At 40.9% G+C, this 23,686-nt stretch overlaps 1 protein-coding gene across 2 annotated transcripts in view; it reads left to right on the top strand.

The window, feature by feature from the left end:
• Window positions 1–18,026, top strand: part of SULT4A1 (sulfotransferase family 4A member 1) — a 28,109-nt gene extending 10,083 nt beyond the window's left edge. Inside the window, exons 2-7 of one of the 2 annotated variants that reach the window (XM_021535503.3) lie at window positions 7,692–7,822; window positions 9,199–9,279; window positions 9,385–9,511; window positions 11,464–11,558; window positions 12,955–13,093; window positions 16,374–18,026. In XM_021535503.3, coding sequence (XP_021391178.1) covers window positions 7,692–7,822; window positions 9,199–9,279; window positions 9,385–9,511; window positions 11,464–11,558; window positions 12,955–13,093; window positions 16,374–16,486 — 686 coding nt within the window. In that variant the 3' untranslated portion in view covers window positions 16,487–18,026. Of the gene's footprint in view, window positions 1–7,691; window positions 7,823–9,198; window positions 9,280–9,384; window positions 9,512–11,463; window positions 11,559–12,954; window positions 13,094–14,633 lie in introns of both variants that reach the window. The other variant, XM_077783198.1, reaches the window with a different exon arrangement.
• The last annotated feature ends 5,660 nt before the right edge of the window (window positions 18,027–23,686 follow it).

Raw genomic sequence — 23,686 nt, 5'->3', positions numbered from 1 at the left:
GGATGTCTACTGTAAATGCAGGCGAACCCAATGGGAAGAAATGATAATGTCTGACTCAATTCAGAAGGCTGAATTATTTCTTTATTATAACCATGCTAAAATACATCAATATATTATATAAAAGGAGGATGCTAAAACTACATACTACTTTCTCTGACTCAACCACAGCTCATGACCCTCTCTCAAGAGTCCAGCCCCAGGTGGGTTGGATTGGCCATCAGGCTCAAACAATCCTCACCAGAATCCAATCAAGCACTCACCCCAGGGAAACAATTCTCCAAACACATTCCACATGGGAAAAACAAGGAGCAGAAATAGAAATTGTTTTCTCTTTCATTTCTCTCTGTGCACCTCTATGAAAAATCCTGAGAGGGAGAGAAATGTGCTTGCCACAGATGTCAAGACAAGCTTGAAGGTACAAATCCTGACTCTTCAATCAGAAGGCAAATTAAGGCAAACTTTTAGCCTGTTGATGTCTTTAATAGATTTATGGACCTGACTCAGAGTTCTTAGAGCTGTTAGGATGCTACTTACCCAGCCCTTGCTGCAGAGCATGTCAGGGTGTTGTGGATTATTAACAAAGATAGAAAAGAAAGGTTTTTTGCCCCAGCTCTCCTCAGCAGGAGACTTCTGCCAGCAAGAGACAGATGAATTTCTTCTTCAGGGAATCGATCTCTGTGTGTGTGGGTTTGGCTGTGCCACAGATCTCCCAGAGAACATGTCCTGGTGTGTTTTATTTATCAGTGTTGCTGCAGTTTGAGCACCCGTGTTTTTCTCCAGGCTGGTGTTTGGTGTGGGCACCCTCGCTGTGTGGGAGGGGGGCTGCCCCAGCTGTCAGTGCCAGGTCCCACACACTCTGTGGTCCACATGCACTTCTCATCCTGTCCTCTATTGAGTAGTTAGTGTGCTAATGTGAGGGAGAATCACGACTCGGGCCACTTTAAAACAAAATACTACTAATGCATTAGCCAAAAATAGCTCTGCCTTGCAACCAGTTCATTAAAGCAGTGCTTTAGGATACTGTATTGGACAGAATAGCAATAATTCTGTGGATAATATGTGTGTGTAAACAGTTCAGTGGCAGTATTTTTACCAAACAGAAAGGAGGTTTTCCTCCTAAATAGAATAGTGTGCTGTTTATAGCCTCTGGCAAAACATACTCAAAACACAACTCAGAATTAATGGACCCATGTCTGCAGAATTTAGCCTGTTGGTTTTAGTTTAAAAGCTGGTAGCTGCAACCAGAAAAATAAATGGATTAGGAAGTATAAAAATCAAATACTGTGCTTACTGAATGCTGCTGGAAATTGTGTATTTAACTTCTTAGGAATCCAGTCTTACTTGAGTTTTCCTCTTTCCTCTTAGAAGGTCTGAATTCAGGTTCCTTGTGTCCCACAGACTCCCTTGACAGGTCACTATTGACTATGTGGCACTTAGGCCATATAAAGGGGGCATTAGTCTTAAAGGATGAATATTCAGTCCTTTCTGAAAATTGGGCCCTCTGATAAATATTTAATTGGTCAGTCAAAAAAAAAAAAATAGTGTGGCAATATAACATCACAATTTCAGTCTTTATTCTGAATACCCAGTCTCATTTAGGAAAACAGAAGAATTGGAAAATGTGGTATCAAGGTATATACATTATTATTTTTAAAACCACAGTTGTTAATGAAAACATAAGCCAGGTGGAATTTGGATGAGTAGGAGAACTTCAGCATACAGACCCCACGAGGAGCTACTTTAATGTTTTGGATTTTTTTTTTTTTTTCTTCTAATGTAAAAATCTGATTTTTCCCTCCAGTACTGTAGGGTGAGGATGTATCTGTCATACTGACCTGCAGATTTACACTGCAATTGGCCAAGGGGAATGAGCTTGCAGGCAATTAGAACAATGGTGTAAAGCTCTGCTGTACAGCACTTGCAGACCAGCGTGGCAGCTTTGGCAGCCCTCACTTTTAATGAACACTTGCATCTACCAATGCCATAAAAAAGTTATGAGTCATAATGGATCTGCTGCACTAGATTAGCCAAAATTTGGTCAAGCACTGGCAGATCCAAGTATAGCTAATTGGAGTTGCAAGATTACTAGCATTAGTATTTATTTTAATTTTCCATGTGGTTTCCATACAAGGAGTGAATAAAGGGAATATACCAAGGCCTTTGCATCTTTGGGCTGCAGATTTGTCCTGTCTTAGCTGATAAGAGAGGAGAAGCTGAAAGAAATTACCTTAGAAACCACAGAGAGAAGCAGAATTTCACTGGAAATCTAATGGATTTATATCTGCTGCTTCACTTTGAACACATCTATGATATCTGGTGACTTCACAGGAGTGCCAGTGGCCAGAAAGAGTTAAGAGAAACCAGAGAACATCTGCACTATAGACTATTTCTCCCTTCCACAGTGACTAAATTTGACATTGGAAGACATCTAACACAGAAGGAGCAGCTGTGGTGTTTCCAAGTCTTGTCTGTGCTGCTGCAGCAGCTCCTGAGGAGCAGAGGCAGTGTGGCCCTGCTCTGACTTTTGTGAAAAATGCCAATCACTTGGTTTTTAAAATTATAAAAGTTTAATAATAATAAAATGGTTATAAAAATAATAATACAATTAGAGTAATAAAGTTTAGAGTTAGGACAATTACAAGACAATAAAAAGCAAAGAATTATGGACGTCCGGATGCTCTCGGACACTAAGTCAGAGAAAGCGTGCCTTGTGAACAAAGGAATCACCCTTAAAACAATACACTTGTTACATATTCATATATCCTTTATGGTTATGCATACATTCTATTCTAAACAAGAAACTCTGTCTGTTGTATGTTAATTGTTTCCTTTAATCCCCTGGCATCTTTGAGTCTGAGCAAGGCCTGAAGAAATTAGCTTCTTCTGATGAGAAAACCATAAATTCCTCTCCTTTGGAAGTTTTAGGTGTTCCTCAAAGCGAGTAGCTTATTCCTAAAAAAAAACCTTCCCCACATACATAGTTTCTATTTTAACATTATGTTGGAACCTAAAACTATATTTAACACACTACTTAAGAGAATTAACACAGCATAACTTTCTAACATTACACATATAATATTCATTGTAATATTTGAGAAAAGCCAATCATAAAATATGCATTTTTCACACTTTGCTCTTGCTGCTGAGGCGCTGGCCATGGAAAGGGCACAAAGGAAGAGTTCCCAGTCACAGGGACTGCTGGGGCCTGGTGGGATTTTTAATGAGTTCTGGTTCCTGTGCATCATTAACTAGCCCAGGGAAGCGCAGTGCATCCCCACCAGCACGCTCCTGTTATGCAGGGTAGAAATCCAGGCTCACAGATAATTTGAAAAGATCTCCTAAAGACACCTGCAGATTCTGGCAGGCAGTAGCTCCTCGCAGCTGTTTCCCACCCCCTCTCTTTCCAAGGCATTGTGTGGTAAACTGGAACACTCTGTTCTCCTCAGGCATTTTATTGACATAGCAGAGGAGCTTGTCAGGAAGAGCATTTCTCAGGTACTTGGTACTGAAGTTCCTCAGATGCTGACTGCCTCCATTTTAGCTGGAATTGGGTAAGCGTTCATGAATTCCATGTCTGTTTTGGCAATATGACCATAGAGGTAGCAGGGTGAGCAGTCTTCCTCCTGAATGAAATGCTGCAAATGAAAGAAGAATGGGTAGAATTGCTGTGAATTTATTAATGTGGCATTCGGTGCCAACCTTTGGCAGTTAATCCTGTTTTTCAGTGATTGTCCTCTTGTGTTTATCCTTCTGTACCATCCCAAGTGAGGTGTTGAGCAGCACAGGGAGGAAGCAGTGAAGATACTGGGGACACACAACATCCATTGCCTCAGCAGGGACAGAAATCTAGGGAGTACAGAGAGATGCTCTGCACACTTTTAGTTTCTTTTTTTTTTTTTTATTTAGCTTGCCTCACCTTTTTCTTCTGTCCAACAGGTATCAAAACTTTCCTTTTTCTTAGAAAGTCTCTGTGACATTTAGATCTGGCCAAGGTTTCGTGATAGATTTGGATTGCTGGTGTTATTCACATAATCTCCTTTGATAATCTCAGTTTCAGGAATTTCTCTACTTTCCATCTGTAAAATGATGGTTCTTGAAAATCTCCACAGAGATCACTAAGTCAGCTGGGTCAAATGGCAGATTTCTGTCTGTGTTAAACACAGATGGGGATGCAGCAGAAGACTCACATCCTGTCATACTATGGCATTTTAATGAATTCTGCTAGCCCAGGTCTAAGCTTGGGCTTTTCATTTTGTGGCTAGGTACAGTATCCCACTTTATTTGGCTTTTCAGCCAGCTGGTGTTCCCAAGGTTGAAGATGCCCTAGCAGCCAGGTCTGAAATTTGGGCTGCCTGTTGCTAGGTTAAGTCATCCTTCTTAAACTAAAATAACATTTAGCTCTGATACATTTAATTTGAGTTGGTTTTAGTCCTCGTAGAGATGTGAAAAGGTCATATGTGTGTAATTATACATATAAAAGCTTTTAGATTTTTTTTTTTTTATTTAAGCATGTGATGCTTTACTTTGTTCTTTTAAACAGCAAACCAGGTCAATTATAATTTTTTTTACATGGAGCTTTTGGAATATGTGTGCCTGTGGGATAAATAATAATGGATTAAAGGTGACAAGTTAAAAAAAAAAATCACTGTTCCCTCATAAGTTAATTTCCTAGTTTTCATTTGCATTAAGACCCTGAAATTCCAAAGCACGGAAATTTGAGTGTTAATGTAGGAAAAAATCAGGCTAAAAAAAAATCAGGGAAAAAAACCACAATGACTGACAAATGAGAAAACTAGCACAAAGTTCATGGCTGAGGGAAATTGAGATCAGTGATCCTACTGCAGGTGTAGGGAGAAATTCCAGCTATGGATAGTCCCAGCATTTCTCTTTCAGCGTGTCACTGGTTTTGGTGGAAACACTTTTAGATTAAGACTTTTGAGTCTCCATCTAAACCCCCCCCTTTGGGTGGGAAATATGTAATTTCCCACCTCTGCAGTTCTCCATGGATTTGTCACAATCAAGCCAAGTCTGGTGCACAGCCACAGGTCTGGGCAGAGCCAGGTAAGGGGGTGCTCCCCATGTGTTGGAACTCAAAACGTCCCTCAGACATTTTTGGAGGTTCCAGGCCTTGGTCAGAAGCATTTGAGACCCTGGCAGGCAGCTGGAAACAGCTGTGATTTTGGGTTTGAACCATGGAATGATTTACCAACTTTGCAGGAAGAGCAAGAAGTCACAAAAGTTTAGATGTTATAGTAGAAGTAGTTACAAAGTAGAGGGAAGAATTTTTTTAGTGTTGTACAGGGTGGTTTTAATGCCTGTACGGGGGGGGTTTAATTTTGTACATAGGTGTCAGAAGTTTTAAGATGGAGGGATTTGGGCCTGCCCTGTCCTTTCCTTCCTCTTTCTTCTTCCTTACCTCCATGTTCTTGGCAATGTTGGTACTCACAGATTGGTATAGAGTAGAAAAGCACCATTTATTATAGGTAATGGGCATTGGGGAAAAACTGTAACCATGTAACACGTAATGTACCATATAAAAGACAGCAGCAGCCCTGGGCAGGAGAGAAGAAGCAGTCAGGGTCAGAGAGGATGTCAGGGTGTGTGTGTGCCTCTGCCTGAGCTGTGAGCAAACCACAGCAGCCCCAGGAGAAAATCTTTTAGATAACTTGCAATAAACTGCCTTGAGACCGAACAACAGAGACTGCTGAGCCTTTCTTTGAAAGCACAGGTTGGAGGAGAGATTTTTCCACCACACGAAGCCACCCTGTGACCTAGGGTGGGCTTTGACACCCATGGGGGCTGTGCTCCCTGTCCTCACTTTTAACTTTTCTGCTGGACTTTGTGGGGAGCTGGTGCTGCTCTCCAGAAGGTTCAGTGTGGTTCTGCCTCAGCCCTGCAGCCCCTCTGTATTCAGAGGCACAATAGAGATGGTAGCTTTCTGCCTAGAGAGCAGCTGAGCAATGAAAAAATAGTTTATTGTGTATCCTCACTGAGTTATTTCTTTTCCTTTCAGGGAAATGGGGCTGCTGTGATAGCATTTCTCTTTGCAGGTGGAATTGGAAATACTGAAATAAATTATGGAGAACCAGGGTGTTTCCGGTGAGAATAAATATTTAATGAGAACAAGGGTTGTGCTCATTCTGACTGATACTAAAGTACTGCATGAATGTTAATTTTAATGCATAAAATATATGCTTTAACTTAAAAATGCAGAATGAACAGCCTTGGAGCAAGTGTGTATTAAGTGTGTGACAGCTGTCTCTGTGGATGATGATAATATAGAAGTGTCTTCTTTTTTTTTTTTTTCTGTCCCAAACCTTTTTAATTTACCCATCAATCAGTAAGGGAACAGTGGAATCTTGAAGTGCTTGCTATCCAAGACAGTTTTTGGAGGTGTGTGTTCTTTCATATTGTATCTAGGCTGTGTTCACTCCAACCATTGGCTTCACTTAACTGTTTCTGTCTCAGATTAAAAAATAATCAGAATAATGATAAGTAGGTTTGGTTGGTTGGTTGTGGGGTTTTTTTTGTGTTGGACCAATGTACAGGATTGGTACAAAGGTGCCTGTTTGTGTGTACTGTCTTGCTAGTTAACAGGAATTAACTAGTGACTGTTACAAGTGACTTGCAAACTCACAAATTATTTTCAAGTTCAAATGGTCATGATCCCAGAGTTTACAGCACATCATTCCAAGGACTGGGATGCAGGAGCAGGCTTGGGCTTTGTAACCAACTCTGGAACCATTACTTGTTCCTTTAGGCAACACAAGAGAATGGATAAATCCTGGTCTCATTTCCTTCACTGCTCACAATAAATAATTAATCATAGGTTAAATAATGGGTCTGTCTTTTGCAGTTTCCAGGGTGTCCCACCCCCTTGGGGCTTTTTGTCTAAACTGTGGGATCCCCCTGGCTCGCTGTGATCTCATCTCACCAAGAGCCTTTCTCTTCATAACCCTCTGTCAAATATCCCTGTTTTGAGGGTTCCCTTCCTGCCTGAAGGTAAAGTCACTTTGAAATGGTTTTCCTGTGCAAAGGTCCAATTGAAGTAGCTATTAATTTTCCAAAGTGCAGTCACTGGCCATGATATCTAATGGTTGCTTTGTAAATGTCCTCAGAGTGGGGAGAGATGCATAATTGAGGCTTCTAAAGCTCGTGACTGACTCACTGTGCGTGGATGTGCTTGGGGCTTTATCCACTCCATAACCTGGAGGCATAAATAGACTCACAAATCATTGCATAACGGGGGCCTTGCCTGCAATTTAGAATAAAGGTCTCTCAGCACAGCCACTAATGCATTTTGTGAACTTGGATGACCTCTGTTCACCTCATTTTTTAGTTTCTAAAATGGAAAATAGTAGTATTTTGCCAAGGTAACGTTTACAGAGGTGAAGCCTTTTGTTAAATGCTTTGCAATTCACAGGTTAAGTGATTTGGAGACAGAAGTGTATTTAAATTGTTACTGAAGAAAAAAAATCTCAGGTCTTTTGCATGAAAGATCTGCATGTATTTAAAATAAAATCAAGAGAGCTGTCGTACTACATTAAAACAGTAGTAATAGACTTAGCTCACAGCAGACTGCTGAGGAGAAAAGCTGCCATTATTTCCCTGTTTAGGTCTCCTTTCATATGGCTGTGTTTAGATAAGAACTGTAATACAGTCTGTTCTCTCTCATTGTTTGGTTTGTGCAGGCACAGGCTTGCTGCAGGAAGTGGTGTATCTAGTGAGTCAGGGAGCTGATCCAGATGAGATTGGACTAATGAATATAGATGAGCAACTTCCAGTCCTAGAGTACCCTCAGCCCGGTCTGGACATCATCAAGGTACAATTTATTGCAAAGAAAGTCTTTCAGCATTTGGGTGTCTTTATTCTCATTTCATTTCATCCTGTGTCCTTCTCGTCAGCAGACTTGTTCAGATTGTTGCAACAATTCTAAGTGTTAATAGGTTATTTTAAATGGCTTTTATTAATCTTCATTGTGTTCTGTTTCATACTTTAAATGTATCTCCATGTCCTAAATATCGTGGCAGTGGGTTTTCTGAATCAAGGTTCCAGGCCTCTTTTGCTTATGTAAATAAGAGCTGGCCAAATGAGGCAAATTTGCTTTGATTCTTTCCCTGAAATTGTGAAAGAGTAACCAAAAATGCAGATATCCATGCATCTGTATTCCCACTGCTCCGAATTTACACATCTCAACCTTTAGATCCACAGATCCTGGCTCCCTGCAGACACTGTAGGGTGCAGTTTGAGGGATCTGGAATATCCTGCATGAAATTCCACACTTCTAAGAGTCCCTTGAAGTCCAGCTGCATGGCACATGAGTGTGATCTTGTCCTTGCTGCAGCCACTTCTGACAGAGGCACGTTTTGGAATTTTTAGGAAAACTATACAGGGCCATCCTGTAACAGCTGCAAGCTGAGGCTGGCAGGGATAGAATTAAGCTGCTTGTGGTCAATAACAACAGCCTCAGCCTACTTTAGGCTGAAAGTATTTAGAGGTCAGAGACTGCTCTTCTTTTTCGTCTGTGATGCCTAATCCAGTGAGACCTCAGTGCTACCCTGCTGCAAAAAAGTGGTGGCAGTAGTAAGAGGTTTAGTTTGAGATTACACATTCTTATTTATGCCATGTGCTAGAAGCTTGTTCAATATGGATTTATTGCATTTTTAATAGCAAAGCATGATTCATATAATGAGACAATTTTGTATCAAATTACAGAAAAAATATTGCTTGAAAGACGTTTGCACACTCAAACCTGTGAGCCTAATTCTGAGGATAAAATAAAATGCAAGGATAAAATCTGGAAGAAGTTAGGGGCCATGTTTTCAGAGCTTCTAGTATTTTTCAAGGATTTTTAGTGGAGGCATCACTGGAAATAAAGTGAGTTTGATATTAAGAATCTTCATTCTATTTCTGAGAAGATCCTGCAAATGGACCCGCTTTGAAAACAAAAGGGATAAACCCCAAAATGACAAAACCCCCAACACATTATCCAACCTTTTGATATTTAAAAACCAGATGTAACTCCCTGACCTGATTTTGGGTCCCAAACTCCTGTTAATTTTAGGAAGCGAATTTGTGAATGGAAGTCAGTGTAGTAGAGGGCCTCGAGTGTGACAGTTCAGGCCAGCTCAGGATGTGCACTGGAGCAATGCTCAATAGGAAGATCAATAGGAAGCAATTCTCTCTGCTTTATTTTAGGAGCTGACATCCCCTCGCCTCATCAAAAGCCACCTGCCCTACCGGTTTTTGCCTTCCGACCTCCACAACGGCAACTCCAAGGTGAAAATGAGCTCGTGTTTGTTTTAACTCTGCTGGCAGCAGTTGTGTGAGTGCTTTGGGATGAGGAAAAAGTTTTCAACAAGATGATTTTCCCCCCCATCACAGGTAATATACATGGCTCGCAACCCCAAAGACCTGGTGGTGTCTTATTACCAGTTCCACCGCTCCCTAAGGACCATGAGCTACAGAGGAACGTTTCAGGAGTTCTGCAGGAGGTTTATGAATGACAAGTGTAAGGAGCTGTTCTCTCTGTACACATTTATTTTCATCTCTGCGTTCCTTCTGCAAGTACAGAAGTGAACTGGATAAAGGTGCATTTGTTTTGCATATACAGCAAGGAGGTTGCTGTGGATAGTGCTGCAGGGATTGAGATTTGTCCATGCAAATTATGAGCCGTGCTTTTTGTAAATATTTGCCTTACAGTATTTGACCCCCTAGGTACAGCAGTTTTCCACTTGAACCAGAGAAAAACTCTGGTGTACTCTTCTGAAATTCAGTTTTGCAAGGTGCCAGGCACCTGCTAAAAAGGGGTGAATACTCCCAGCATCATTTGATTTCAGTTATGCCTCACTATCAGCTGCTTCTCAGGAGTGGTCTTCAGGTTTGGGGTTATTTTTCTGGTAATTCCTTTAATATTTAAATTTCAGCCAAAAGCTCAAGGTTCATACCTGGGAAGTTAACATCAAATTCTCTAGTTTGCATGGGCCTTACCTGGAGTGCACCAGTGAGCTCGAGTGAGACCCCATGAGAAGGCAGCTCTGTGAGGAGACTGCAATAACCAAGGGATTGCCACACTCTCTAGCTAAGGAAGAGAAAAATTCCTGCTGCCTTTTATTTCTCTGCAGTATCTCCTCTGATACCTTAATGTGACACTAAGAATTCAGCAGGTACCTTGAGCTCTGAGAGGAGGATCTCCTCTAGATCCAGAGCAACAAACCTGGAATTTAGGGGAGCTGATGCTGAAGGAGCTGTGTAATGCCAAAGGGAAGTAAAAAGTAAAGCCTACCAATGGAGGTTATTTAACAGGCCTTAAGGAACCTTTGCTGCTCCTTATCCTGCAAGCTTGAGCAGGATTAATGCTCTCCTCCCATTCCAGCCCACCTTCAGTTTTCCATTTGCATTTCCTGGGAATGGAATGTTTGCCTGTAGCCCCTGATCAGGAACTTCTAGACTAGAGACATAAGAAAGACACTTTAGAAGGTCTTCTAAAATAAAAAGGTTGGGCACTCTTTTCCATGGAAGTATCCCAAGAGTTTTTTATCTCTTTATCTTGTAGCAGCCACCTGACTTTATCAAGACCTCCCAGAGCCAATAAAGCATCACAGCATGTTCCGTGCTGCTGTAAATATTTGCCTTGCAGTATTATTTGCCATATTTGTCATTATTATACTATTATTTGCCATAACTGTACAAATGGGAGGCTTGCAATGCACAGGAAATTTAGTATTCAGCTGCATGTTTACATCTCAGCAGAATCCTGGCAACTTGAACTTGTCAAATGGACAAAGAGATCCGTTTCATAGAAAAACAATCGTATTCAACAGACCAATTTTCAATTTTCATAAAGGCACTGAGATTCCATTTTTGTTTTTTCCATTCCATAAGAAATGGATGCATGAATTTACCAGAATGAAGCAATTCTTTTTCAAAGAGAGAAGGTGGCTTCAAAATACAAACCTAAGAAATTTGTTTTATAATTTTTCTATAGCTGCTTTGCCAAAAAGATAATATTGACCCCCCCCAAAAAAAAGGGAAAGAATTTAAAAACTCCTTATTTGCTTAATTCCTACCTTGATTATGTGAAGCACTTAGTGAGAATTAGTCACTGGTAAGGAAAAAAATGCAGAATGCATTTCTTGTGGGGTTGTCTTCTAATCCTGGCAACAAAAGAGATTCTTGAGGTTGTAAATACCAAGTACCAGTGGCTGAACCTCTGGTAGAGACACGTAGATTGGCTGAAATCAGTGCAAATGTGGATTTAATCAGAGAACTGGAAAACAAATGAGTAAAGTTTTGGGGGCAGGGTTAGGTCTCCCATTACATGGGTCAAAATGAGACACTTCTCTCCTGGGGCTATGAACCACTCCAGTTATTTCTTTTTTCTTTTTTTTTTTTTTCCTTTTTGAATACAGCTTAATAACCAAAGTGTTCATTTTCCTCATGCCAATCATAATGTTTTTGCAGTAGGATATGGTTCGTGGTTTGAACATGTGCAAGAGTTTTGGGAACACCACATGGATGCCAATGTACTTTTTCTCAAGTATGAAGATATGCATAAGGTAGGTTAGATGTTTTTATCACATCTAGCACCCTAGTTTTTAAAATACATAAAGCACAAAATTATATCCTTATGTCCATATTTGGGCTCCCTAATGCCTGATACCATTTTTAAAGCACTGGCTTTAAAGATTCAGTAGCTTCTACAGACTTTAGGCATTTCCATATCCATATTAATTTACTGGGGAGTCTGCCTGCATGTATAGGCACTGAACTACTTGCACAGAAGGCAGTGATGTGAAACTGTTCAGTACTTGCTATACTCAGCCCTGGGTATTCATTTAAAAGAAATGTCTTGCTCTATGTGCTGCATCAATGAGGGAAAAAAATATATAATCACTATTTTGTCCTTTGTATTTGGCATTTATCAGAATTACTTGGTTGTTCTGGTTTCTGTGAAACAAATCTGAAAACAATGAGGGTATGATCATGTAGCATAAGGTAGATATAATTATTGAGTCCTTACAGTATGCTGTCTAATAAATCCACTTAAATAAGAAATTTAGTGGAAATACTACATATTTCTTATTGCAGTAATATCTTTTTGATGGCTAATGAAAATATTTCAGAATGTTTATTTGACTGGAAAACTAATGCAAGCATAGATAAAACCCAGCTCCTGTTTCTAAACCTGTAAGAAGAGGAAATCAGGGCAAGACTCAATAAAGCTTGGGTGAATGATAATTCCAACTTTACTGAGCCTTCTGATGGAGTGGCATTCTAAAAGAAGGTGTATTACAATCAGAGTAAATGAAGTTTAGTGTAAATAATTTCAATTCCATGGTTTTGAATAATTAATGTATTCCTAGGTGTGCTCACCAGCTGGTGGCATCACAGCATCCTTCTGCCTCCTAATAAATATTACTGTTTTGTCATTGCAACTCACACTGAGGAACCCTGGAATTCTGGAGATGTAAATGAATGGTGTTCTCAGAGGCCACCTCCCCAGGTCCTTCCTATCTGCATGAATGCAGTCCCAGAAGCTGATAAAGGAAAAAGGGCTCTCCTAACATTTTTAGTCATTTATTTGATTAAGGTCAAATTCAAAGTAACTTTTAAATCCTCTGAAATGCACTAGTATTCCAAAGGGATCAGTTAAAGGTGGGGTGTTCCTTGAAGTAGGAAGCATCACAACTACTTTTCAGGTGTTCCCTGCTCCAGCATCTGAAGGTTACATGGCCATGCTTTCTGCCAGCCTGTCCTGCTCTAATTACCCAGTGTGTTTCTTTTCAGCAAATTGGAATGGGGCAAAACTTCAAAGCAGTGGTGTTTCTACAACTTCTGCACTGCTATTTTTCACACTCACTGGCATATAACTTGCTTTGCAATATTTAAACTCATTAAAAATGTGATTTTAATTATTGTGAAATAACCCAGGTTTTAAATGCTCTCTTGCAGGACCTAGCAACAATGGTTGAGCAGCTGGTGAGGTTCTTGGGAGTTTCTTATGACAAAGCACAGTTGGAATCCATGGTGGAACACTGCCATCAACTCATTGATCAGTGCTGTAATGCAGAGGCTCTTCCTGTTGGCAGGGGTATGTTTAAAACCCACAGCAAAACTCTTTCTGGAGACGTTGCAAGTAACCCCCAGGGTGTGGTAGATGTTGTCAAAATATTATTGCCATGTAAAGGATGGGAGGGAGCTGGCTGTTGGTTCAATTTGAGGGCTGGGTTGTTTTGCAGTCAGGTTAGGTAGAAGTGACTGAAAATGATGGAAGAATCCAAGATGAACGGGGTAATGGCAAACCACTCCATCAGAGAGTCTTTGTCTCACTTTGATGGATTCAGCTCTTCGTACTGAGAACTCTGCACTGCTCCTCCTGACCTCTGGCATGCCAAAGCCCACACCATGTCACACAGTTTATCCTGGCCTGAGCCCTGGGGTTTAGGTAGATTAGGTTTTCTAGAATAGCAGATATTTCTCATTTGGAAGGCATAAAATTACAAGGAACCAAAGCTTCCCTTGTAAGCTTTTTATTTTAATTTCTTACCTCAGCTGTTTAAAATGTGTTTACCTTCCAGATGTTTATTCTGGTGAGATTCTTTCTCCAGGAACCTGATCTGTCCTTTGATAAAAAATCAAGTCCTTTCAGTTGCCCTTGAGAAGCATAAAAGTGAACTTAGGCTCCCTCAAATTATTTTCTATGGGCTGCTCTACATCACTTAAAAATGAGGGAACCAGGTCAAGATGGTCAGTTCCTATATTACCACTACAGAGACCTTACCCAAACATAAAATCACCTCATACACTAATTAATCTAGTTCTATTTGGACCTTTCCCTTACTTTCCACCCATAACAGTGGTAGCACTTTATGATACAGCATCACACATGAAACACATGTTTATCACAACCACAAAGTTTCTCAGAGGAATCAATTTGCAGTTATTGTCCCTTACTCAGGGATTATGACAGGAATACTTTGGTCTTACATTTCTGTGTGTAGGAGCCCTTTTCATATTACCATTTTCAGCCAGCCTTCATGTGATCTGCAGATTATACCAGGTGCAATTTTTATAATTATTTTCAAATCTCTGATGAAAATGACAAATATTACCAATCCCTATTGATTACTAATTCTGTCTTAGCTGGTTATTTATTCAATTATCACACGTTTGGTTGGGACATCCCAACCAAATAAGGTGGATAAGGTGCTCATATGGATGCAAGGCTTTGCAGACAGCAGGGTTGTGTTCTCCTTGTTGGCCCTCACATAATCTCTTATTTCTACTGTCTACAAATGTTTCAGAAAGGAGCCTTCATGTTGTAATAGAGAAGGGAGCTACAGCATTTAATGTGATACTTTGTCATTTGTTCACTGTGTGCTTTTTAGTATAAATATCCTTATTTTGAATTTATTTTCTTTGCTGTCTTTGGCTTTTACAATATTTTGTTACTCCAGAATGTAGCTTCATTAGCAGTGCTTTGTTCCTTCTCTGTTTGTTTCTGTGACAAAGAGTGGTGGCAATGACATGACAGCTGATTGTAATTACTTTCAAATATTTTAATTTGTCATTAGTTACATTTACTTTATTATTTTGCTTTATTTTAGTTCTTCATATATTTTTTCTTTTAGCACATTGATCTTTACTCTGAAGATAACCCTGAACTGCTGTGAAAGCAGAACAATGATTAGATATGTTACTTGTATTTGACTCTTATCACATCATAATTTACGCAGTTGCATGATTCAAATCATAAACCAGGTGGGTGACTTTTTGACAAGCTATCAATTGATATGGCAAAAAAGAAAATAATTGTTACAAATAATCCACTGTGTGTGTATGTCATTTGTAAAACTTGTCATTTGTCCATGTGTGTTTTTAGGGAGATTCAAAAATAAAAGGAGTTTTTTTTTTACTGAGCAGAAGAAGAAAATATTCATTGTTGAATTGGAAATAAAGGGGTTTGTGTTTCATGCTGTACTTTTTGCTGTTATAGTTGCCAAAGCAAGATTTAAGTTAGTATCAGACGTTTATGATTGTAAGCATTTTCTTAATTTATTTTTTTAAAAATACATGAGAAATTTGGTGAAAACAGTAAGTGGCATTTTCAGTGTCAGGTTATTCTGATCTTTGGATCCTGAAAAGAAACCAGGACCCTTTCATACCTTCAGGAATTATACAAAAGCCCTGATTTCATAAAATGGCCCTTTACACCCAAGCTATACCATCAGATTAATGTAATATGTAGATGTTTCAGACAGTTTTGTATTTGGTCTCAATTATAAAGTTTCTGCATAAAAGCAATGGTAATTGAATTAAATGGCTATTCTTCTTATGCATTAAATGCATAATTAGGCTCCCTGCATGTAGCTTTGTTCTTGCTGTTATGATTAAACTCTGGTAGCACAGTCCCAATTCTCCTTTCATTTATTCCAGTTGAACAAGTCTGGATTTTGTCTTTATCTCCAGCATAAATGAGAAGAGAATTGGGCCTCTCAGTCTGGTTATTCCATGGGGCTTATTCAGCCACAAGTAACCCTGGCTGACTTTGAATTAAATATATTTTGGGCTGCATTGAAACACTTGTTAAGGGGGCTGCTGCCTTTGGCTGGTAGGTTCAGCAGGGTCACCAGGTTATGTTATGTTATTGGTTGGGTTCCGTAGATTAATTCATATGAGGAGGGTGTTCAGTGTCCATATTTCATCACCCAAATCTTCCTATTCCTCGTGTTCAAAATTAAAATGTCAGTGGCAAAAATTGAGTACGTGGCACTTGTTCTTTCAGAGATGGAAACTCGTGTTTAAGAAACAAATCTCTCCATGTTGAGAAATGGAAATTCATCTGTTGGACTTATATCTGGACACAAAATAATAGAAATTAGCCATGAAAATGTTACACTCCAATAGTCACTTTTATACCCCACATTCTCTGTACTTTTTGGAGGGTTCTCTAAGCAGCAAGTTCTGGAGGCATGGTGATTTTGAAATGTGTTGCTAGCTGTTGGAATTATTAAATGGCTATAGCTTGCACTGAAAGAAGAAATCCACGTTTAAGTGAACACCCAACCCAAAATCTGTATTTATTTCTGGTTAAGGCCAGAGTGAAGTCTCAGACAAATCTGAATTACTCCTGTGTAAGGCTGGTGCAGCTGAAGACAGGTTTTATTTGAAGGCTTTGCAAGGGTAGTGCCAGAGTAACTGGGTGAGATAATGAAAAACAGCTTTAGGTCTCATTAAGGTCTCAGAGAAAGCCCTGATCAGACTGATCAGAATCTTGCAGCTGATACTTGGTGCCCAGCACAATTAGACTGTAGGTATTTGGTGTCCTGTTACATTCACTCTCTGACTTGTGTTCTTTCTCTGTGTTTCAGGACGAGTTGGGCTATGGAAAGACATCTTCACTGTTTCAATGAATGAGAAATTTGATTTAGTTTATAAACAGAAGATGGGAAAATGTGACCTCACATTTGATTTTTATTTATAAAAAATGCATGCATATAATATCCAGATATAGCTAGAAGTGCTTTATGCATTCATTTATTACCTGCTGGACAAACTACTGTAGCTATTATGTGTAATAAGATTTAAAGAAAGAAAAACAATCTAAGTAAACCATATCAGATGCAATTATCTTTGATCCTGAACAGCTGTTTATCTTCTAGTGTTTAAGTTCCTTGTCCACAGCAAGAACTTCCCAGACAAAACTAGAACATTCAGCTGTTATGGAATGTATTATATACGTATAAGGTATGTATCATATATGCAACTAGAATGTACACCTTTTCAGCCCCACATTGATTATTTAATGTGTTTTACAAAAGCTTGTCACTAGAACCTAAATAAACATCCGTAAACCAAATAAAAATTTATTTCTGAGGGAAACAAGTAACAGGCCAAAACAGTATGCTAGAATGATCTCAGGGGTTAATCGTCACATTTATTTTTATAGCAGGTATAACCAAGTATAAATAAATCCCATTCCAAAATAGGAACTGATCCAAGTGGGGTTCATATTAGGTTCTGCACACCCTTATCTGTGTGATTTGAGCAGGTTCTTTGCACTGGCACACTCTGGGAGACGGGGCTTGTTCTGATTAACAGCTGTGATTGTCAGCCTGATCCCAAATCCCACCCATGCCTTTATGGACACAGCTCAGAGCTGGCTTCCTGATGAAGGCAGTTCAGCTCCTTGCCCAGGGACAGCAGATCTTAGAAGATTCTTAAACTCTCAGCTCCAGATCACTCCTTCAAAATGGGGCTTAAAAGCCAGGAATCTGGTGCAGGGACTTTGCTGGAGAATCTCTTACCAGCCCACGTCACTTTGCTGTGTGAACTTCTCCCTCTAGGGACAGCCCCAGAAGTTAAGGTGCTGGAAAAGCTCCAGTTCCACTAAAAGTTGAGGGCATTTAGCACTGTTTACGGGCTGTTCTCCTGGAGTCCAGCAGACCTAAGGGGAAGATCTGTGCCAGTGTAAAGCAGGCAGAGGGAACTGCAGCATCTGAGGAAGAGAGTTGTTGGATATGCCAGCAGGTGGGAGTATTGCACAAATATCCATGCACAATAAGTTCCAGGAATTGTTAGCCATGACTGATCTGGATTATAATCAGGATTCAAGTTTATTTATCTTCTTTTGGTCTCTACACAAACAGCCTGAAGCAGGCTACGATCACTACAGAACTCTCCCAAATTCTTTTATTGTTCCATTATGTAATGACATCTATGCTTTTTAGGTTCTCAGCTGCAGGAGGCCCATTTTTGCTAGTCAAATGTTCAGGCTCACCAAAAACTGTGAGGAAAGACTAGTTTTTAGTGTTTCAGTTCTGTTGGGAAACTGTCAGTTCAGCACTGGCAAGTGGTGTAGCATGATGTGGCTTGACAGCACTTTTCCTTGTATATTTGTGAGTGAAAATGCTTTCAGTGAAATTTTATTTCTATTTTTATATTTTTCGTACTGTATGAATATTAAGCACTACACATTATACTTCTGTTCTTGCTTGCTTACTGAATAAAAGATGTGTTCTGTGCATTGTGGCTGCTCATTTTCCAGACCTCCCACTCAGGCCAGGTGGTCTTTGCAGACAAACTACAACAAACTGCAGGAACATGGGAGAAGGAGAATTTCCTCTTGCTACAGAGGAAGTCAAAATTCCCCCACAGTTTCTGCAGATTAGAATCAGAAGAAAATTTCATTAGCACAAGAAAATCTGCTTAAATCACTTAATCCTGTGGATGTATGAGCAATACAACCTAACATTTCTGGAGGCACCAGGGAATCCTGCTCTGGTTCCCAGAGCTGATTTTCTTTGCTGCAGCCGATGCCCAAAAACCAGCAATGTCTCACAACCACATTTCTAACAGCCAGGTCCATCCATGGCCTGTGCAGAGGGCCACCAGCTGCCAGGCCACGTAACCTAAGCTGAAATTCTACCTTTGGATCTCTGGTACTTGAAAGTATTTGAGTTTTTCCTATAAAAATCCAGGGGTAGTAAGCTCCTTCCTCTTTTTGACAGCTTGAAATTTCAGGGCTCTGCCCAAACACAGAACACCCCTTGGCCCAAATTGTCTGTGGAGAGAATGCCTCATTGATACCAAATTACTGCAAATGAAGAACAAAAATACCAGAAAACCAGGAGAATTTATTTTTTCTCCCCTCAACATTCCAGTTTGGTGGGCTGCTTCTGCTGAGGGAGCTGCTGCAAAGTTTGTGCCCTGTCCAGATTTGTCAGAGTCCTGAAGGTTCAAGTGTTTATTGCATCGAAGTTGGACAGGACAGAGGAAAAAGAAAGCTGAAGAGTAACCAGTAAAGGTTCTCAGCACTTTTGTATAAGCCTCACAACAGAACATGTCATCCATAGTCCTGGCAATAATTATAAAGATGTATAGGCTTGAGTCACCATTATAATAAATCATCCAGTCTTGCCTGGCCTATAAATAACACCACTTCACTAGCTACCAGCAAAGGTTTAAAGTGAGGATTAAGGAACCATTTCTGCTGCTTCAGTTAAAAAAAAAAAAAAAAGAAAAGAAAAGAAAAGAAAAGGTTAAACAGAAAATCAACTGAATCAAATAATATTAAAAAACCCCAAACCCAGTGAGCATACCTGTGGGAAAGGCACGGTACACAAATGATGATGTGTAATCTCACTACATAATCCATTTGATTTCTTTACTGCAGGATCAGCAGACTGGTGTCCTCTAGTTTTTGAGTCATAAAACGTGCAGATGAGTATTTTCTGCTACCTGTCATAGTGTGTGTCATGCAGAACAGAAATGCAACTAATAATCAGCTTCATTCTGGCAATGGAGAGAGAATCAGCAAAAATTATTATTATTTTTTAAAATAGAACATACCTGGGTTTCAGCTTAATGAGGTTTAGACTTTGAGTGCCAAGCCATGCTCCAGTACAAGCTGCTGGTTTAGCTTCAGAGATTGGCAAGGAAATCAAGAAAACTGATGCCACTGATCTCTGGTCTATCAGCTTAAAAGCCAAAACCACCTCTCTTAAAGATGGGAGAGTGATGGCAAATTCTACAGGCAGACTGGAACAACTCCCTCTTACAGCTCTCAGGCTTGAATCACACTTGGGTGCACGTAACATCCAATGTCCTTTTGACAGCATCTGAGCTGTGTGGTCTTTAAAAATGAATGTGAGAAAAGTTCACAAAAATGCAGGGAAAGTCTCGGTGCTTTAGAGCCCTGACATGTCTGAATAAGTATTAGCAGCTCAGGGCTCCTTAGCATAAGTTGGTTTTAAAAGGGGTGAAGAGCTAATGTAGGAACATTATTTTGGTGAGCTGTACCATGCCAGCATAATTTTTCTGGATTTTGCTGCTTCATCCACGGGCAAAATTGTAAAGCCACACAACAACTTTTGCTGGAGTTCTCTCTGTGCGCAGATGATAAAGCCTGGCAGAGCAAGCTAGGGTAGTTTGAGAAGCTGCCACCTCCAGCTGTCCACGCTGCCTCTGTGCCAGGAACAGCCACCACGGAGGAGAGACAGCAGAAGCAAACGTGTGCTGGTTCCTCAGCTGCTGTGATTTGCAGGCTGACATTAACTGGGACCGACGTGGATGGTGGTGGCAGATAATGGGCTGTGCCAAGAGCCAAAGCAGCCAAAGCACGTCCTCAGGTGCTGCCATGGCTTGGAGGTGTCCTCCCAGTCCGAGCTGCTCTGCACCAGCCCTGCCAATGGCCAGAGGTCCGTGCCTGGGGGCAGGCTGCTTCACACACACACACACACAGGCTGTTTCTCTGGTGAAATGTTGTCTGTGAAAGCAGAGCCGTGTCCTTGAGCGAGAAGGAGAGACAGATCCCCTCCGCCACATGGCGTGTGGAGCTGAAACCTGCTGCTGAAGGCATGCTGCTTCGTAGGAGGGAGTGCTGCAATGTGTGACAGCGCGCAAGATGAAGGAAGAAAGGCAGCGTAATGACTGCTCAGAGCCATCCCAGTCCCAGGCACCGGCGTGCTGCCTGGCTTGATGTGTGTGGTACGAGAGACATTCGAAGTAACTGGCACCCAGACTTTCAACCCACTGTCACCATCTCTGCCTCATGCTCAGCTTTTGCCAGCACGGAACATAAGATGACAATTTAATCCTCGCAGCTGGTGTTGCAGCGTGTTAAGACTGCAGCCCTGGCAGGACTTACATCTGCCTCCTTCCAGCTTCGGAGGAGAGTCGCCCGTAAAATGTGGGAGAGCTTTAAGGACTCAGTAAAGCCAGGGAGCTCATAAAACAGGAAAGCTGGACAGGACAGAACACACTTGGAACCAATATGGCTAATGCAACGCTCTCCGTTTATTCGAGAGAAGATGGCAGTTTATATACACTTCTATATAGTGTACAGTTCACAAAGGCACTCTGATTGGCAAGCTAACATTATTTGCCTTAAGGTAGCCTAAACCTTACACTACAAACCTATCCTACTTCACACCCAGACAGCCCAGTGCTCCCCATCACACCTTAATGCAATTCCTAACTGCACCACAAGCTCTTAATTTCCAACTGCACCACAAACTCTTAATTTCTAACTGCACCACAAGCTCTTAATTTCTAACTGCGTCACAGGCCTGAAGGCCTCGCAAGGCCCGAATCTGAGGCCTAGGCTGGAGTAGCTCAAATCTCATTCCAGACATAAATCATGCCTTCTCTCAGAAATTCTGTCACAACTCAGGAAAAGTGAATCAATTGGAACAAAACAAGAACTAAAGAAAATGTTTTGATTTCAAGCTCCACTCGGAAGATCGCTCTTTTGTTTCAAAAGAAAAAAAAGCCTTTTTTTTTCCCAGGTACCACTCCTGTTTTCCTGTGCACCTAATTCTACACCTCCCTCCCACCAAAGGCAATTCTAACCCTACAGAAACAGATAATCCTGGAAAAGCTGCAGGAGACTCTCAGTAGCTGGGATTGCTACCACTCCACAGAAGGTAGGATTTAAACTCACAAAGAAAGACCCACAGTTCAGTTATAAAACTGAAACCCTCCATTTTCAGTTTTATAAGCACCCTGCTCCAGCCATACATGCTGAGGGGTTGGTCTCTCTCAGCAGCCAGACCCTTTCAGACACATTCCTTGTTCCCTCCTCAGTAAATAGCAGAGAGATTAGAGGCTAAAATTTTTCTGATTTGTTTTTAGTATTAAAGATCTGTATAAGCCTGTGTACTCTAAACAGGATGAAAAAGGAATATAAACAAAAATATGGCATGGGTCATTTCAAGTTGTAAACACGTAGATTTTAACCATGCAAGTGTGGATCATTTGGTCACACTCTTACTGAATAATCTGCAGCAATTTACATGAAGTCATTGTAATAAAGAAGTAATTTCAAAACTATTCTTTTATTCTAACAATAACTATGTTGCTATGTGCAGGCATCACATTTCTGTGATCCTACACATTTCTGCTCAAGTTATTGTCTCTAAATGAGAACTATCATTGAATTCAAAGGGACTACATTGAAGGTAGGCTACATACACAAATATTTGGAGGAAACAAAGTTTTAATGTGCCTTGTAGGGCATTATTGTATCAAGAACTACTGAAATACTGAATTTGTTCATGGATGTTGGAAAATAGCATTATCCTTTGGTTGCTGATGATATTGGCCAGTGTGTCTGTATCCTGCAAGGCACTGCCTTTTATTCCAAAATGTGGCTGCAGTATAGTTTTCAAGTAATCTCCCTCAGTTTATTAAAAAAATGCACCAAAGTTAAGGAACAGACATAGAATAAGGCCTTTTTATTATTTTTTTTTTGTGTTGGACTGCAGTGATTTATGTAGTGCTTTAGAATGTCCAGGAGGTCATCCCTAAGTGCCCCCAATGAAGAAGAATCTGGTTTATGTGTAGTTTAATCCACAGTTCTGCTTGACAGGAGTTCTTTCACCTTTCCACTGAAGTACCTGAAACAGAGATGTTTTATAGCTCAGGATTTTTATAGGCCATAGTCTGTCCCTGTCCCTGCAGCCCATCTTAGAGCATGTCCTGATAATCAGAATGAGCTGCTGCACGCTGAGGAAGAGGTGCCAGAGGCAGCAGGGCAGACCAGGAGGCAGCCTGTGTGTGCTACTGAGCCTCCTTATGTGATGTGCTGCAGGTTGGCTTTCACTTTGAGAGTATTTCTGCCTTTGTGACACAAAATTACTTAGTCACTACATACAAAATTCTCTTTTTCTCTAAAATAAATAGTATCTCCTCTAGGTGATTTCAGTCTGCTGCATAACTGGGCAGGTCTCTTGGAGGTGGTTTGTGCAAATGAATGACATGTGCTGGAATCCAGAACACTGTCACACAGGGACTGGTGACATGTGAGAGGGAACATGGGATCTGTAGGATTGCTCATTCTTTCTAGAGAGTGCTGCTATGTTTATTTGCTTCTATTTTGTATGTTCCATAAAGCAAGTGCCACTGCTGTTTTCCCTGCACTGTTTGAAGTGAGGAGGAAAGTTCTTTGGTCTTCCTCTGAGTAGGGCAAAGGCTGGCTGTAAGCTGATAACTTCTAGAATGATCCTTTTCCCCTCAAGCCATGGAAACAGGGAAAAGTAGCAACTGCAGACTGAGAACACACTGATTAAGGATTTCATAACTGGAGTTAACGAGGTGCCAAAAAGAAGGCAGTGAGGAAACACCATCTATACTGTCGATAGTCTGATTTACACGTCAGGATTTTCCCTCTGGCTGCTGAGCACTGGCAAAGATGCTGCCTGCTTCCAATACACAGCTCCAGGAAGAGTTGGGAGGTGGGAATCCTTTTGCAGGAGACTCCTGCTTCACCCAGTATTTGTATTTCAGGGTGTCTTGCCCTGTGTGTCCCTGCTACGTGTAGGTGTGCAAAGCTGTGCTGAGGGAGAAAAAAGGAGCAAGGGGAAAGAAAGCAGTGTGAGAAACCACCCTGCAGATTCCAAAGTCAGAGAAGAGGAGGTGGTGGAGGTTCTCTGGGCTTTGAAGAAGCATCTCCCCTGCAGACCCACAGGGAAGCAGGGATTTCACTGCAGCCATGGAGAGACTGTGCTGGGGCAGGCACCATTCTGGAACCACACTTTGCCAACCTCCAGGTAGCCATGGCCTGAAGGAAGCTGCTCTGTGCTGGAGAAGATTCCTGGCAGGAGCTGTGGCCATTGGAGATGAGCTCTCTGTGAAGGACTCTAGCCAGAGGGAAGGACACACACTGAAGCAGGGGGAAAGTGTG

Source organism: Lonchura striata, chromosome 5 (genome assembly GCF_046129695.1).
Source record: "Lonchura striata isolate bLonStr1 chromosome 5, bLonStr1.mat, whole genome shotgun sequence".
NCBI classification, from domain to species: Eukaryota; Metazoa; Chordata; class Aves; order Passeriformes; family Estrildidae; genus Lonchura; species Lonchura striata.
The sequence above is the reverse complement of the archived record's forward strand: the minus strand, read 5'-3'. Positions and strand labels throughout refer to the sequence as shown.